General features: G+C 43.7%; 1 protein-coding gene across 2 annotated transcripts in view; it reads left to right on the top strand.

Annotated features, from left to right (window-relative positions):
• The first annotated feature begins 2822 nt into the window (after positions 1-2822).
• The window catches only part of rubcn (rubicon autophagy regulator), a 39624-nt gene continuing 24553 nt past the window's right edge, over positions 2823-17893 (top strand). For both annotated transcript variants that reach the window (XM_084308696.1, XM_084308695.1), the window contains exons 1-10: positions 2823-3025; positions 6159-6312; positions 6601-6684; positions 9909-10068; positions 11823-11929; positions 12038-12284; positions 13445-13846; positions 16369-16467; positions 16906-17021; positions 17635-17833. In XM_084308696.1, the coding sequence (XP_084164822.1) occupies positions 2982-3025; positions 6159-6312; positions 6601-6684; positions 9909-10068; positions 11823-11929; positions 12038-12284; positions 13445-13846; positions 16369-16467; positions 16906-17021; positions 17635-17833 (1612 nt within the window). In that variant the 5' untranslated portion in view covers positions 2823-2981. The remainder of the gene's footprint in view (positions 3026-6158; positions 6313-6600; positions 6685-9908; positions 10069-11822; positions 11930-12037; positions 12285-13444; positions 13847-16368; positions 16468-16905; positions 17022-17634; positions 17834-17893) is intronic.

Below are 17893 nucleotides of genomic sequence, written 5' to 3'. Positions count from 1 at the left end.
CAGAAACTATTCGAGGGGGAGGAAACTGTACATTAGGAGGGGGTTCTTATCTTCTTATCTGACTCTGGAGAAGACGGTAAACGCATTTCACATAATGTTGGTGTGTTTCTTTAACATCACGACTGCTGATAGATAATAGAACTCAGCACAACAATAGCAAGGAATCTTCGGTGACGCAGAAGAGTCTTGTCCGCATACAGGAAGGAAGTCTTGTGGAATTACATTGGCATTTGTTTGACACACTTGCATGTCAGAGTGTATTGTGCAAGGAGAACCATTCAACAATCCACTGCCACGCCTAAAGATGACTGGACTTGATGACTGGTGTACAGTGTTTACATTACAGTAGATGAGGTTTACTCATACACGCATGCACCGTTTGTGACTGAACACTGCCACCAAGTGACACAGTATGATTGACTAAATAGATTTACATTTGTCAAAGGTTCATACTGAGCATTCAGAGTGGCTGAGGACTTTCTAGAAAGGTCTTCTCTTCACCTATAGACATCTCAACAAATGTAACAGTCTAATTTGATAACACCAAATATGTCTATAAGAAGTGAACGATGATTGTGATAAAAAAAAAAAAAAGCTAAATATGAAAATTTGTGGGGGAAAAGTTCAACGCTCACCGGACACATCTAGAGGCTTATACGCTGTTTGTGACTGAACACTGCCACCAAGCGGAGAGATCTAATTGACTAAATAGATTTACATTCCATTCAAGAATGACAGGGCACTGGGCAGTAATGCCACCGAGTGGGCCTGTTTGGCAAGGTTTCCTTATAATGACACTATACACAATAAGATAAGATATTCCTTTATTGACCCCCTTGGGGAAATTGAGGACAGAATATACAAAGAATATACACAACACATATGAAACCCTTGCCACAAATGTGAAGTTATCAGATCTCAGATATTATTACATTTTACATTTACATTGAGTCATTTAGCTGACTCTTTTATCCAAAGCGACTCACAAGTTCTATACGACAGTCGGCAAGTAACAATGTTCATCATCAAACAGTGTTGAACTCGGGTGCTACAGTCTTGAGTGCATAGTAGCAGGGGAGTAGCTGGGGGGGGGGGGGGGGGGGGTTAGGATGATTCCAAGGGCCTAGCACTGGGGGGGGGGGGGGGGGGGGGGCAGAGAACACTATTATTATCTTTTTATTAATATGGTTTTATTATTACTACCCTAAAGTAAGTTAATGTAAATGACTCAAAAGTAGAATTGCCTGTATTTAAAAAAAAAATCACAAATCAAACAAACAGGTGCTTGTTACTCTGTTTGACAGAATGAGCGATTGTATACTACAGAGCAGATCAAAATGTAAGTGTCTGTCAACCTAATAGTGTGCTTGAGTAGAATATTGTGTTGGAGATGGGATTACAGAGAGACAGGACAAGTAACAGCTTTTGTATGTTGAGTATCAGAAAACATTGTCACAAGAGTAGCCTAGCCTAGTGCGACTCAAGGTGCTTTGGTAGACTATTGCATTGGTCCATTAATTGAAGATGAACGCAATGCGACATCATTTACTAGGCTCACCCACCAACAGTTCAGGTGCTGAACTGCTGATCCGAATGTATAGGTAAAAACCATATTATGCGTTTTCATCAATAAATAAATGCCCCAAATTGTTTAAGCGTGCGCGCTACCACACGCTCGCATGGATTGGGGCCCACAATAGATTCTTTCATGAGGCCCAGAATCTCCAGCTATACGCCCCTGCATAGTAGTACATACATAATAGTATAGTAGGTAGTAATATAGGCACGGACGATTGATTAGTATCAAAGACAATACAACGGTTATTTATTTCCCCTTTTTTTTCAGAGAGGAGAGAGAGAGAGAGAGAGAGAGAAGAGAGAGATGAGAGAGAGAGAGAGAGAGAGAGAGAGAGAGAGAGAGAGAGAGAGAGAGAGAGAGTAAATGTCCTAACCCAACCCCCTCCAATGTACAGTAAATTACCTAGTATGGTTTTGTCAATATTCCAATGTACAGTTTTGCTTGTACAGTTGTACAGTGTCCCCCCCAACCCCTCCTACCCAATACTCTCTTTTCTGGACTCTTTTTGTATCACAAACAGTACTGTATTTGCAAATCTGGTATGTCATAAATGTATAGATGTAGCAGTACTATCTATCTGTATGTCATGTATGTCATATATGTCCTGATTAATTGAAAATGGGGGACCCTGATGTAAACAAGACGAAAGTCTTTCTCTGGTCTGCATCCCCTTAACAATTGTGTGTATTGAGCTGTACTGCATTGTACCCATTCTGCAATCTGTAATAAAGTTTTCAATCAATCAATCAATCAATCAAGAGAGAGAGATATCTCTTTCTTGATCAGCAGGTGGATGCATTGTCAAAGGTTCATACTGAGCATTCAGAGTGGATGATGATGATGAGCACTTTCTAGAAAGGTCTTCTTAACCTAGACATCTCAACAAATGTAACAGTCTAATTTGAGAACACCCAATAAGTCTATAAGAAGTGAACGATGATTGTGATTTTTTTAAATGCTAAAATATGCATGTATTTTCGTGGGGGGGACCCTGATGTAAACAAGACGAAAGTCTTTCTCTGGGCTGCATCCCCTTAACAATTGTGTGTATTGAGCTGTACTGTATTGTACCCATTCTGCAATCTGTTAATAAAGTTTTCAATCAATCAATCAATCACACAGCATATCAACACCCGATGCGAGCCAAGTCACGCGAGATGAGTCACGCGGCTCTGGATCCTCCCCCTCCTCCACTGTTTTGATTTTGATTCCCTGCGCGACACTGACACTGACAGCAGCCAAACCAACGTAGAGATGTGGGATTCATCTAAGTAACAGCTAAATCCACACATAGCTAACGTTAATATTAAGCAACTCTGGTGCAATTTGCGTTTCGCTGGAGAGAGGGGAATAAGGGGGAAGCTGAACAAGCCGGTTCACGTTATTCGGTTTCCCCCGAAACATGGAGATCATCACCACGGCGGAGGGAGAAGCCGAGGAGCGCAGGTGAGAGATCCCGACTCTGCTGGGATGGATGGCTAACCTGAGCTAATCAGGCTAGGTCATGTTGTCAGATCACTGGATATCAGGCCACGGGTTGTCTCGGAACTATTGCTATTTGGTTGACTATATATCTACAATGCAATAACGGTATACTTGGCTGATATTGCATAGCTAGCAATGACCATTGACTGAACATAGCCGGTTAGCGTAGCTAGCAACGCCCTTGTGACAAACCGTGGTGGATTAGCTAACGTTAGCCACCAAGCTATCTGTCAGATAGACAAGTGCATTAGCTTACGTTAGTGAGATGTTTATCATAACATTATTACGTTACTGTTATTTGTTAACAGGCTGGTAATAAGGTGCCAGCGACGTTGTTGATATCAAGGTCTCATCTTAGCTTCCCTTTACGTTAGCTAGCTAATGGCAGTATAGCTAAAACGAAATAGTTTGTCATACAGTAGCTAACGATAGTCCTACTCACTTGATTGATTGATTGATTGATTGAACATTTTATTAACAGATTGCAGAATGGGTACAGTACAGTACACACAATTGTTAAGGGGATGCAGACCAGAGAAAGACTTTCGTCTTGTTTACATCAGGATCCCCATTTCCACCCACTAGCGTTATTTGAATGTAAGTTAGCTAGTTTTGGGAGAGACATTTGACATCTGTGTGGTATATTTTCATAACTGAAACGACAAACTATCCGTAGATAAGTTTGGGACACTGCAACACTGCAATTATAAAGTTAATTCACGTTACTTTTGTTATAGAAGTATCTTGTACTAGCTTATTATGTTACATGTGAACATGTTTGTAAAGTAGCCTAATTGCAGGCTCTGTAAATGTAAACAAACTGCATGATGCACTGAATTTGCAAAAAGTATTTGGCTAGAGTTTTAACGTGTATTTGAGGTTTTCAAAATAATCGAATAACTAGCAGTCTATCTAACCACAACCAAACCAGAACCAAACTCATGTATTATGAGTTGCTTAAGAATTGCACTCTCAATCCCATGGCAAAATGTTCCACCAGCTCCTACTGTATTTATGAGTGGAGTGATGGAGTGTATCTGCCTTGTCATGGTGGATACATGGTCCAGGATGAACATTAGATGAAAGGGAAGGACGAGGTCTATTATTGTTAGGTCAATGGAGCAAGGTTACTTGCAAGTAAGGACCACCTTGATAATTGTGAGGTGCCCACTCCTTAGTGGAAGACTTTTGTCTTGGAAGTTGGGACCACTCTGTAATCGGACAACCTTCAATAGCACACACAACACACACACACACACACACACACACACACACACACACCACACACACACACACACACACACACACACACACACACACAGCTGTAAAGTGGATCTTTAACCCCAACAAAAAAATTCAGTCTTGTGGAATGCCTCTACTTGACCCCCCCCCCCCCCCCCCCCCCCCCCCCCCACACACACACTGTACACACACACGCCTACCGCTGCTAGAAAGAAAATGTGTTTTCCCACTGTTCAGCCTTTTCTCCTTGGCTTACATGATGTGATCTGATTAGAATGGTAGCCACACTCGTGATGTTGGTGGCACGCACCGCTCCCCGAAAGAAAAGGCTTGTTGTGATGGTGATATTGTTAGAGCTAGTTTCACGCTCTCACTTTTCAACCGGTCATTCTCGACTGGGTCCCCAAGGTCTCTGTTTATCTCAGGAATGTTTCGTTTGACTTAAGAGGTTCAATTGGGATTGAATTGGAGAGACGCATGCCAGTTAACCTATTGGCCTACATCGTTCAGCTAAATTAACTGTACTACAACGTGTCCTGGACTCAAGACTGCATGTTTTATTATTGTGTGTCAAATAGGTATCCACAAAAACGTGCCAGCAATGCCACTACACATCCTCTTTTGTATTTATGACGCCAGCTTGTAAAATCATCAGTCAGTCACAGATGACTTCAAAAGGAGGATCATGTCCTCAGCAGTGGTGCTCCCATGTACCCCCTCCTGGGAAGAATACAGGAACATGTTTATGTGTCAGTATGCCTATCCAACGCTTCTCAATAGCATCACGTTTCAATGAATTGCTGACTTGAGGAAAACGGAGGAAGTCCTGGATATGAGCTTGCACTCTGTTGCCACAGACACACTCGCTGAGTCGCTGCTCTGTTTCAGCATTGGGATATTTTGGAGCATCAGTTTGCCACTGCTCTGTAGGGTTGGGTACAGACTACAGACTGAATGACATCAGTACTACTGAGTACCGATTCACGCTAGATCAATCTGTACCAAATGTTGGTACCTTTACAATGTTTAGTATAAGAGTGTAATATTATAAGAGGGAGCCTTTTCCACAAATATATTACTGTCCGTCTCTTGGGTCTGAGTTTGATAACATTTTCTGAGGATGGCCAGATAATGTTGATATTTAAAAACATAATACATGATGTGATTTATTTTGTGTGGTGTGTTACAACAATAGATGACAAAATGTTCTAAATAAATAACCAATTTTTTTTTACAACTGCAATTAATTATTTTGAGAGTTAACTTAAGTACCAAAAAAATTTACCATTGGATACCGAAATCCAGGAACTGGTACCGGTTCAAATGTGAATGTTATCCAACCCTACTGCTCTGTGCAAGAGTTAAAGTTCTGGCCATTGGATGTCTTTACCATCACTCAGACCTTGTATTATATATTATGTTTATAATCACATCAACTGTGCAACAAATTGGCCGAACTCCGTTCCTGCTTAGCTTCCCAATACTCATTTGCACTTACATAACGTCAGTGTGGCAGCTATTGACTTTTCACTCTGCTCTGGTCTGCCTGCTGCTCTCCTCTAATAGGATATTCCTGCCCAGGTCTGTATAATGACATTGTGTAACTACAGCATTGCTTGTATTGTAATCAGTGTAGTCAAGAGTGAACGTCTAGTTAGCGGTGGTCAGCAGACTCTGCACTTCTAGAGTGACTCACTGGTCTGAGATCTGCCATTTCCGCCACTGGGATTATCTTGCGCTTCATTGTCAGTCAGCGTATAAAGAGTATTAACCTTGACCAAAAATACCTTTTTAACTCTCCCTCTGTCCATTTCTCCCCCTCTCGCCCCGACCTGGACTGTCCCCCCCCAAGGCGAGAACACTGGAAGCTGCTGTCCAGCCTGAAGACCACGGTGGAGGGCCTGGTGTCTACCAGCAACCCCAACGTGTGGTCGCGCTACGGAGGCCTACAGCGCCTTCACAAGGACATGAACAACATCCTCAGCCATGCACTCAAGAATGAGCAGGTCAGCACTGTTGTTGTTGTTGCTCCAGCCTCCACAACACGGCTTAACGCCTAGAAATGCTACGTTAATCACCAGCACTTATCCGTGTTTTGTTGTTGTTGTAGTTGCTGTTGTAACTTGAATTGTGTCAGTCGTGTCCTAGATATTGCGAGTCAGGTTTTCCCTCGAGGAGGTGACTTTTTGAGAAATTGTATGACCAGTGTTCTGAATTGTGGAAACTTGACACGAAGCGCCTGCTGCATCTCTCTTCCCAAACTGATCCTTCACATGTCTGGTTTTCTGTTGCAGGTGTACTATAAGCAAAGAGACTACTGGTCGTTTATCTGGTGTGTCCGTTACATCAGTCCCCATCTCGCCTCTCATGTTGAGCAGGTAGGTTCTCAATAACTCTTAATGGTAAACGGTGCATTTATAGAACAGCTTTTATCCAAATCGCTTTACAATTTGTTTCTCACATTTCACCCATTCACTCACACATTCACACACAGACGGCAGAGGCAGCCATACAATGGTAATGGAATTTCTGGAATATCATTGTTTACTACAGACAGGGGGAAAGTGATACAATTATAAAGGAAAAAAAGGGGGGGGGGGGGTGGGTATACTGGTGCTACTAGTTATCATGTTTAGTAGCACCATCTCCTAAAAAAAAAAAAGTAGCAAAATAGGACTAAATGGTAGCAATCTGGAGCCTCGCCTACTGTAACTGCTCCTGACGAGCAGTGGCACCTTGCATGGTTTCCCCCGCCGTCAGCTTATTTAAAAAATTATTTTATTATTGCTTAGATGGTGATTATCAGCCGTTTTAATATAGCCTTTGACCTCTTTCCCACAGGAAGGTCAAACTGTAGTGGAAAGCAGTTTATAACAAACCAGGAGGGAAATGCAATATTTATGTCACTGACGTGCTCCAACATAGTCATGACAAAGTCTTGGATTTGTGCAGTAGTATTATCAGGGCCAGGTTAGGAACTCTGTCTACCCATCTACGCTATGTCAAAATGTCTTCTGTGGAAAGGGTATATGAAATATGGTTGGTGTAATGTTTGTTTGTTGTAAACAAGCATAAAGGTTACTGAATACCCAGTACTCTTCAGGCTGTTGGATGCCCACAGTGAAATTGCCATCACGGTTACTTAGTAACCTACTTGCTGTGTTACCGGGGTAATTCACAAGACTTTCCCACAACTGCCCTTTGGCCCCTGGCCTCATTCTCTTCTCTTATGTGTTAATGGGATTGTGTGGCAGCGTTGTCTTCACAGTGGGTATCTAATTATCTGAGCTATGCATGTTATTTATACATGGCTGGAGAGATGGGGAGGGGCAGACTTACAGCAGGTCCAGCCATGATGCTATCATCATGCGAGGACTAGTCGGTGGTTTTCCTTTCTCCCCCACTCCACTCCACACGCACACTCTCTTAGCTGTCCATCGTGTTCGATGATTACGCTTGCTCCAGGGATGGGGGGGGGGGTTAGCGACACACACACACACACACACACACACACACACACAGACACAGACACAGACACAGACACAGACACAGACACACACACAGACACTGCATTTCTCTCTGTCCGAACGTCAATATTTCATCCTCCTCTCTCCCTCCTTCATTGATTCTATACAATCAGTCAATACGTTCCCGGGGGCGTCAGTGGCTCAGGAGGCAGAGTGGTCGTCTGGTAATCTGCAGGTCCCCAGCTCCCGGCTGCTCCAGTTTTAAAGTGTCCTTGAGGGTGAACGCCTACCTCTAGTAGCACTGGTGCTACCAATGGGAAACTCTCCGTAGTGCCAGCCGACATTCAGCATAGGGCTGGGCGATATGACCAAAAATGATATCGCGATAACGATATCGATAACAATATCGTATCACTCGATAAAAAAAACAAGTATTTAAATTTTCTTTATTTTTTATTTTTTTAAATTAAACATTTTGTAATATATATATATAGATGTAACAGATGTATGTTTATTTTGCAGCAATTCTTTGTCGTTGCCGCCATCTTTAGTGTTACGTCCCCTCACACTCCAGTTCTCAGGCTGCAGCTGGTTTGAAAGCGAAAGTAAACCGGCTTCTCTGCTGGCTGTGGCTCCAGGGGAGTTGAACAGTTCTGGCTCTGCTAGTTTCTTTTCTATCTTTTGGCGCTTTTTCGGTGGACAAACCACCGTACATGTGCACCGTGACTCGTGACTGGAGACTAGCTCTGCTAGCACACATAGCCTACTGTGTACAGACGGTTTCAAACTGTATTTTAAATTAGAAAGCAAACAAAATAAATGGATAAGAGAAAAATAAATCTCAATTTGGTCAGTATTGTCATTTGGACAAGCAAAGCCATTACTTTAAGTTGCAGGCAAGAAAGACAATCTGTCCACTGTCTCTGGTTTTAAAACTGCCCTGTTGCAGGTCACAATTATTATTATTTTCTTTCAATATAAATTTTTTCCAATATCGATTATTAAAATATATCGCGATAATTATCATTATCGTTATATCGCCCAGCCCTAGGCTGAACGATTAATCAATTTTAAATCGAAATCGTGATTTTAAATGATGCAATTAGCAAATCGCAAAAAAAATTAAATGGCAAATTTTTATTTTATTATTATCTTTTTAACCAAGAAGTCCCATTGAGATACAAGATCTCATTTGCAAGTTGTTGTTATTGTTGTAGGAACGGTTTGGGAGAGGGAGGTAAGGGGTTTTAGATTGTGTGTTGTGAAGTTTAGAGTAGACTTCAGAGAGGGAGAGTAAAGTACAGAAAAAAAGGTACCGTTGGGTACCGGTATCGATTCCCAGGTAAAAAGAAACATTTTCAGGCTTGGTGTCCCGAACAGACCCACCGCGTAGGCCAGATGCAAGCCGCATTTTACAATAAACCTCTGTGGAGTTGCTTAAAAAAAGAAATAATTATAATCGCAAATTTTATCGCAATCGCAATATCTGTCAGAAAAATCGCAATTAGATTATTTCCCAAAATCGTGCAGCCCTAATTGAGCACAACATTGCATGTGGGCCTGTTCTATTCAAATGGACTCACATGGTGCTCTTTCCCCTTTTTAAGTATTGTATTGTATAGACTTTGAGACCTTTATTCGGAGGTCCAAGCGGTTCTGCTGTGGTCACTTGACGCTCCCACTGAGCCGTGAGCGTTTCTGTGGGAAGGAGTCGGTCTGCCCTTCTCTCTAGTTTTCTTGTCTGTCTCACACACACCCCTCTCCCTCCTGGCAAAAGAGAATTTAATGTGATATACCACAATGATAAAAAGGTTTTTAAGTGCTACTGGTGCTACTAGTTTTTAGTAGCACCATCTCCTTAGAAAAAAGGTAGAAAAATAGGACTAAATGTTGTAACTCTTTTTTTCTCTCTCTCTTTCTGCCCCCCTCTCTCTCTCTGTGTATCTCTCTCTGTGTATCTCTCTCTCTTGCTGTATCTTTCTCTCTTTCCTTTCTCTCTCTCCCCCCCCTATCTGTATATCTCTCTGTATATGTCTCTGTATCTCTCTTGCTGTATCTCTCTCTCTCTCTCTCTCTCTCTCTCTCTCTCTCTCTCTCTCTCTCTCCCTCTCTCCCCCCCCCCCCTCTCTCTACAGTTCAGTGGTCTAGAGCCGGTACAGGACAGTGGTATCCAGACTGCAGGTGAGGGCCACAAGGCAGAGCGCTGGTTGCTGCACAGCCTGCAGGTTCACATGCTCTCTGCTCAGCTCCTCCCCCTCCTCCGGCACCAGGGACACACGCGCAAGTACTACAGCGGTGAGACCCATAGTAACAATCTGCCTCTGGAGGCATTTTGTCACAACCATTTTGTGTCCCTCCCGATTGGCCGATCTCGAACTCTTCAAACCCTCTTCTCCATCCTCCAATCACAACTGTCGCTTGATCGAAAGGATCAAGAAAAGAGGGCGTGGTTTGAGGCGGCTTGTTCAATTTGGGATGCAAAATGGTGCGCGTGAGAACATCCCTCCAGATTTAGCATGATTGTATTTCCTAAATTGTAATTCACAGTGTTAGATGTGCATACATGTTCACAACTTTAAACGGACTCACTTTATAGCAAATCAGGTTCATGGAGGTATGTGAGCGTGGTGCGTCATAAAGATCTTGTTCTGAAGCTTTTATCATGTACTGTAAACTTCATGGACCCAGGGTTTGCTTCCGGCTGCTGAATTTCACCTCGTAGTGAAAAGTTACTGATTTTATTTGACCACTATGAGTAGCATAGATGTTTGCTAGGGGGTTTGGGATTGGGTTTATTTGATATTTATTTGAAGGAGTGCGTATCCTTATCATTAGGTCCCAAGTATATATATATTTTTTTTTATATATATAAATGTTTTATTATAAATAGGGGGATTGGGTTTTGGGCGGAGTGAAGCCTGGTTTGGCTCTTGAGGGTGGTCTTCCTAGGTTTTGGGTCACCACCCCCCCTCCTCTCTTCCCTCTTCTCAGTCCTGAGAATAAACTGAGTAGCATAGATGTGTGACAAGGGGATTGAGTTTCTTCATAGAGCGTTTATCCTTATAAGATAAGATATTCCTTTATTGATCCCCTTGGGGAAATTCAGACATCATAGCAGCATGGGGAGGGGAGGTACAGGTACATGGTAATAGTAATAGAGTGTTTGCACCGACGTCATGATTTGGTCAGTAACCCGGATGCGCGGACATTGCAGAGATACTGGGATTTAAACATCAGAATGGATTGCACGCTGAATGTTTGATTTAAGTAGACTTTTTAGGATGTCTAAACCACAAAAGTTCAGGAAAGCGTGTGGAAGCTGCTAGAACCTACAGAGAAGGACTTAGTCGACAGGAAAGGGCGCGATATTCGGATAAACTCAGACTAATAGGTGGTGAAGATCCTTATGAGCTGGCTCCTTCATCTTGGAGTCACGACCCGACAATTCTGCCTTCTATTGCCTATCCCGACACAGTGAACTACCTAGTTTTTTCACCAAGCCCATACACAGATGAAGACCTTAAATCTTACAAATGTTTGGATGCCTACTATTGCCTACAACCAGATGGTGTGTGGATAGGTGAGCGAGGCACAGTATCATCATCATATGAGTCTGTGACTGAACGTGCTCCTCATCTTGACTATAGCTCATTTTAGAGAGGGTGGGAGGGATTCTCCAGGATACCAGCCAGCTTCCTTCTCATCCCCCTCTCTGCCACCACCTCTAGTCCCTCTTACCATTAGGGGCCGGGCACAAGTAACTTGTGTTTTATTATAAATAGGTAGGTTTAGTATGAAAAGAGAAGCTTTATTACTGTATGTGTTTTGGTTCTCCTCGCTTAACTCTCCGTCTCCCTTTTAACTCACTCTCTCTCACTCTCTCTCACTCCCTTTTCCATCTTTCTCTCTCTCCCTCACTCTCCCTTTTCCCTCTCTCCCTTTTCTCTCTCTCTCGCTCTCACTCTCCCTTTTCACTCTCTCTCGCTCTCTCTCTCAATCCCCTTTCCATCTCTCTCTCCCTCACTCTCCCTTTTCTCTCTCTCATACAGAGGAGGCCTTTTTGCTGAGTGACCCCCATGTGACAGCCATGTTCCAGTGTCTGGAGGCGGTGGAGCAGAACAGCCCCAGGCTGCTGGCTCTGGTCGACACAGTAGGGGTAGGTCACATGACACACGTAGGACGTAGGTAACACGGAATGCACTTCTGAGCGTACATGGAAAACAGGGCTTGGAACAGTAGAACTCACGAGTCTCTCCTCCTCCAGTTGTCTCCGTTGAAGGGCCCCCAGTGTCTCGGCCTGCTGAAGAGCCAGAGCCTATGCGTGCTGCCGGGGGCCGGGGGAGGCTGGAGGAGCACAGACCCGTCCCAGAGAGGAGGCCCCCTGAACCGCAGGCTCACCACCTCCGACTGCTCCCTCCGAGAGGCCCCCGCCAACCGCCACAACAACAACAACAACACCACCGCCAGCAGCCGCTCCACAGAGGCCGCCTCCGAAAACAGCATCAACACGGGTGAGGAGGAAGAGATGATGATGATGATGATGATGATGATGATGATGATGATGAGGGTGGTGGTGGTTTTGAGTGAAGTTGTTCAGAATCAGAACGGTCTTTATTGCCAAGTAAGCTTGCACATACAAGGAATTTGTCTTGGTCATTTGGTGCATCAACATTGACAGACAGATTAAAGTAGAATACAATAACATGGAATATATAAACTAAATTAGAATACAAATACAGTGGAATAGAATATGTAACAAGGCTGTGCAGTATTGTGCAAAAAAAATATTAACAGTGTCATGTTCAGATGCTCACAGTTTATATAGTATGCAAATATATAGTCCAGGAAGGGTGTGTTAACGTAACACATTGTGACAGACACTTATGTAGCGTATACCGTATAGTGTATATGGAGAGAGGAGATGAGAGAGTTGAGTCGTCATTCAATGTGATTTATTTGAATGGAGGTCAAAGTGGGAAAATTATTTTAGCACAGGCCTTCACTTTATCTGTATTTGAGGCTTTTACGCAAAAGAGAAGGATTTCATGGTTGGAAATGGAATGAAGGAACGGAAGAGAAAACACCAGAAAAACACATTTCTGTTCCGATTAGGAGGGAGAGAGAGAGAGATGAATGCACTAAAGGCTGCTTGTGAATAGACTGAAATAACCATACACCGGCCTGATTGTTCACCAACATGGTCATTTACTATTGAGATAGGCAACGACGGAATTTAGTAAAATGTTTCAGATAGAAATGAACCACTGTATCAGCAATAAGATCATCTTCACTCTTAAAAGGTGACTTTGGTCTTTTCAGGTCTTTGTCCCGAGATGCTCTTTGGAAACCTAGTTTCCTGGGGCAACAGTGACTCAGGAGGTAGAGCAGTCGCCTGGTAATCGGAAGGTTCCTGGTTCGATTCCTGCTCCTCCCAGGCAGTGTGTCAAAGTGTCCTTGAGCAAGACACTTAACCCCTAATTGCTCCTGATGAGCAGGTTGGCTCCTTGCATGGTTGCCTCCACCATCGGTGTGTGAGTGAATGTGAGGAACAAAATTGTAAAGCGTTTTGGATAAAAGAGTTATACAAATACACCATTTACTTTAGTTCAAATCGTCAGAGTCTGTGCCTCCTCTATTTTGACCTACGTCTCATGGACCCTCTGTGTTCCAGACACGACCTCTTCGGCCAGCAGCCTCGGAGCCCCCTGGGTGTGCATGTCCAGCGCCACACCCCCCGCGACCGTCCCGCGCATCGCCCTTACGGAGCCGCACTCCCCCGCCTCTCCTCACCCCGAGACGGGGGACTCTGGCGAGGGCGACTACGACGACGGACCCGAGTACCTGGCCATCGGCAACCTGGGGCAACGCAACCGCCGCGACTCACGCAGCTCCACCCCCGGCAGCGAGCAGGGAGACGGCAAGGCTCCGCCCCCCGGGCGCATCTCCCTGGCGCTGGCCCCTCCCCCCACCCGCCGATGCTCCTTCTCCGAGGGCCAGAGGGGTCCCGAGCGGGGGGCCCGGAGCCACACGCGCTCGCTGTCGGACACGGGGGTCATTCAGAAACTCCGGCATGGTGAGCCAGCAGATGGAACGCTCTGAGATAATGAGTGTGTGTGTGCCTTTGTGTGTCGATTCTATTCGTAGGTGCGAACCACATCCTGCCTCTGGAGGTGTTCACTTCCTGTGGTTCTCTGAACAAAATAACACTTGTCTTACTGCTGATGTCTCTCTCTTTCTCTCTCTCTCTCTCTCTCTCTCTCTCTCTCTCTCTCTCTCTCTCTCTTTCTCTTTCTCTTTCTCTTTCTCTCAATTCAATTACATTTTCAATTAAAAGGGGCTTTATTGACATGGGAAACATACGTTCACATTGCCAAAGCCAGCGTTAAAACAATCAAAACATATCAAACTTAGGCACTTATCGAAACTAAAACTGTACAATTAAAATACAGGCCTACTAGAATAAGGAAGTGTGTGAACAGAGCTGTGTCACATTGCAACTTTGTAATCAAATATACTATGTAGAAAACTTAAAGACTAACTCAAAAAATAAAACGAGAGAATTGTGCAAAGAATGTAAATAAAGATACATATATGTGTGTACATGTAAGTAAAGATAACTTATAAACTTAAAAAATAGCAGCAGTTTTTCAAGTGTATTTGGTATGTGCTCTCTTTGTAGGTAGGTCTATGTACAGAGATCAGTACAGTACTCTCTCTCTTTCTTTGCTTTGGGGTAACTTTATCTCTTTCTCCACTATCTCTTCTTCTCTGGTCTGTTTGCATGAAGGAGGCAGCCATCGGAAAATCACCATAATAATAGAGGATCCGGTAGCAGGTTGGCAGTGCAGTTCCTCTGTGCTCCATCTCTCACTTCCCCCCCGCATGGTCATACGTTCTCTTCCCCCTCTCATCTCTGGCCTTCACTTCCTCATTTGAGCCGCCGTTTGAGTTACCCCTTTGCTTTCTTGGTTCTTCTTTATTCCTTAGTTGTTTTTGTTTTTTCAGGTCAAAATGAGGTCATGAAGCCAGGCACCTTTTCAGTGTCCTTTGTTATGTTGCTCTTTGTTCCTGCACGCTGTTTCCATGACGACATGGTGTTTTTTGTTGTGTTTTTTTGCCCCATTCATTGAAAGCATTAGAGCCGTGATATGATCGTATCCTCTTCATTGAATGCAAGCTATTGTGATGATGTCGGTCAACAGTAGGGTTGGGTACCATTCACGTTTGAACTGATACCAGTTCCTGGAATTTGGTATCTGTGCCCAACGGTACCTTTTTTCAGTACTTAACTCTCTCTGAAATAACAAAACATTTCATTTCAGTTGTGAAGTCCAAACTTCTCAATTTTAACATTGTTATTTATTTAGAACATTTAGTTATTTATTTTTGTAATGCATCACGCAAAATAAATCGCATGATCATGTATTATGTTTTTAAATGTTTACATATCAACATTATCTGGCCAATTGGCCATCCTCGGTAAATATAATCAAACTCCTCTGACCTCATCTGGTCTTTCTAAAGACCCAAGAGACGGGACAGTAATATATATATATATATATATTTGTGGAAAAGGCTCCCTCTTGTGTAGTATATTACTAAGCATGTAAAGGTGCCGAAATTTGGTACCGATTGATCCAGCATGAATCGGTACTGGGTTTAACAGTACAGAGTTGGGTACCCAACCCTAGTCAACAGTCATATTGCCAGTACTGCATGTAGAGGTGCACCGGTGCCACACGACCACGCACTTTTCTTTTTGAGTACCGGTCGATATGGAGTGCTGAAATGTGTACTCTTGATATGAACCTTTATTGACCGGTACTTTCATCATCAGCAGGTTTTGTTATCATAGTACTTAATTCTACATTGATACTCAGGAGGAGTATGTAGCCTGGTGTTGGTGCACCTCTAACCGCCTGCTCTAAATCCAATCATCCTCTTAGATTTGAAAGGTTAGTTATTATGGGATGTAGTATAAGTATTAAGAGTCAAGTCAATGATTCGGTTCGATTCCAATTCTTGGAGTCACGATTCGATTGATAAAAAAATCACTCAATATGAAACATAAATGTAAACATTTGAACAGGAACATGTTACTGGCAGTCTTCTGCAATAACAAAGCAAGGCACAAATAAATAAATATATATATTTTATATATATACATATATATTTTTTACGTTTATTCACAAAAAGATTTATATATATTTTTGTGAATACATTTTGAATGGGTAGTGATGGAATCGTGATTCTTATGTTTCAGTCTTTTTCCAACACTCCTCTCAAATAACCTTACAGACAAAAAAACATTTAACCAGTCGCTCCATGTTCACAGCAGTACGAACGGTGACGCATGTTTCCATCCATTTCTTGAGAATTCCATACTTTCACTTCAGCAACACTGACATACTCTATACACAATAAAGGTTCCTAACCTGTACTCTATACACAATAAAGGTTGACGCATGTTTCCATCAGTCTTGAGAATTCCATACTTTCACTTCAGCAACACTGATGTACTCTATACACAATAAAGGTTCCTAACCTGTACTCTATACACAATAAAGGTTCCTAACTTGTACCTCTGTCTCTCAGAATCGGTGGGCTCTGAAGACTGCTGTCTGAAGGACTATGGTCCCTTCTCACCTCAGAGCAGCGACGGCAGCTCCGCCGGCTCTCTCTATATGGAGTCCAGTGAGTATACTTCAGGTTACACTGCCTCCTCGCTGTCTGTGCTCCTCGGCTATCGCGAAGAAGTGAATGACGCTAGGTCGTCCTGTTCAGCAACCTGAGGGGGCGACCGTGGCTCGGGAGGTAGAGCGGTCGCTAATCCGGAGGTTCCCGGTTTGATTACCGCTTCTCCCGGGCAGTGTGTCCTTGAGCAAGACACTTAATCCCTAACTGCTCCCGATGAGCAGGTTGGCACCTTGCATGGTTGCCTCTGCCGTCGGTGTGTGAATGTGTGAGTGAATGGGTCAAATGTGAGGAATAAATTGTAAAGCTCTTTGGATAAAGATAGAGATCTGTCCATGCATCAATTTCCAATTCTAATGCCTTTTTCCATGTGCCTATTTTGGATGTGTGTATGTATGTGTGTGTATTTGCATGTGTGTGTGTGTGTGTGTGTCCCAGATGGCTCACAGTACCACAGTGTTCCAGACGGGATGTTCCGGAAGCCTCTGGAAGGCCAGAGCCTCATCAGCTACCTGTCAGAGCAGGACTTTGGCAGCTGTGCAGACCTTGAGAAGGTCCAGTGAAACTTATGAATACGACCCGACCGTAGAATGTTTCCTTCACTTCCTTATGAATACGACTCGACCGTAGAATGTTTCCTTCACTTCCTTATGAATACGACCCGACCGTAGAATGTTTCCTTCACTTCCTTATGAATACGACTCGACCGTAGAATGTTTCCTTCACTTCCTTATGAATACGACCCGACCGTAGAATGTTTCCTTCACTTCCTTATGAATACGACCCGACCGTAGAATGTTTCCTTCACTTCCTTATGAATACGACCCGACCGTAGAATGTTTCCTTCACTTCCTTATGAATACGACCCGACCGCAGAATGTTTCCTGCACTTCCTTATGAATACGACCTGACCGTAGAATGTTTCCTTCACTTCCTTATGAATACGACCCGACCGCAGAATGTTTCCTGCACTTCCTTATGAATACGACCCGACCATAGAATGTTTCCTTCACTTCCTTATGAATATGACCCGATCATAGAATGTTTCCTTCACTTCCTTATGAATATGACCCTTATTTACAAATCAAATATCACCTCAAGAATAAATCCTTCTCATTCTAACAGCCTGTTGTTTCTTTTACCCCCCCCTTATTTTCTGCCCCACAGGAGAACGCCCACTTCAGCATCTCGGAGTCCCTGATCGCGGCCATTGAGCTGATGAAGTGCAACATGCGGCGTCGCTTCGACGACGGGGAGGAGGAGGGGGACAGCGACTGCGAGATCCAGCAGCTCAAACAGAAGATCCGTCTGCGCAGGCAGCAGATCCGCCGCGGCCGCGTGGCCCCGTGTGCGTCCTCTCAGCACGGTGAGTCCTCTCAGCACCGTGTGCGTCCTCTCAGCACCGTGTGCGTCCTCTCAGCACCGT

The sequence above is a fragment of the Notolepis coatsorum genome (assembly GCF_963971535.1).
Source record: "Notolepis coatsorum genome assembly, chromosome: 2".
NCBI lineage: Eukaryota > Metazoa > Chordata > Actinopteri > Aulopiformes > Paralepididae > Notolepis > Notolepis coatsorum.
The sequence above is the reverse complement of the archived record's forward strand: the minus strand, read 5'-3'. Positions and strand labels throughout refer to the sequence as shown.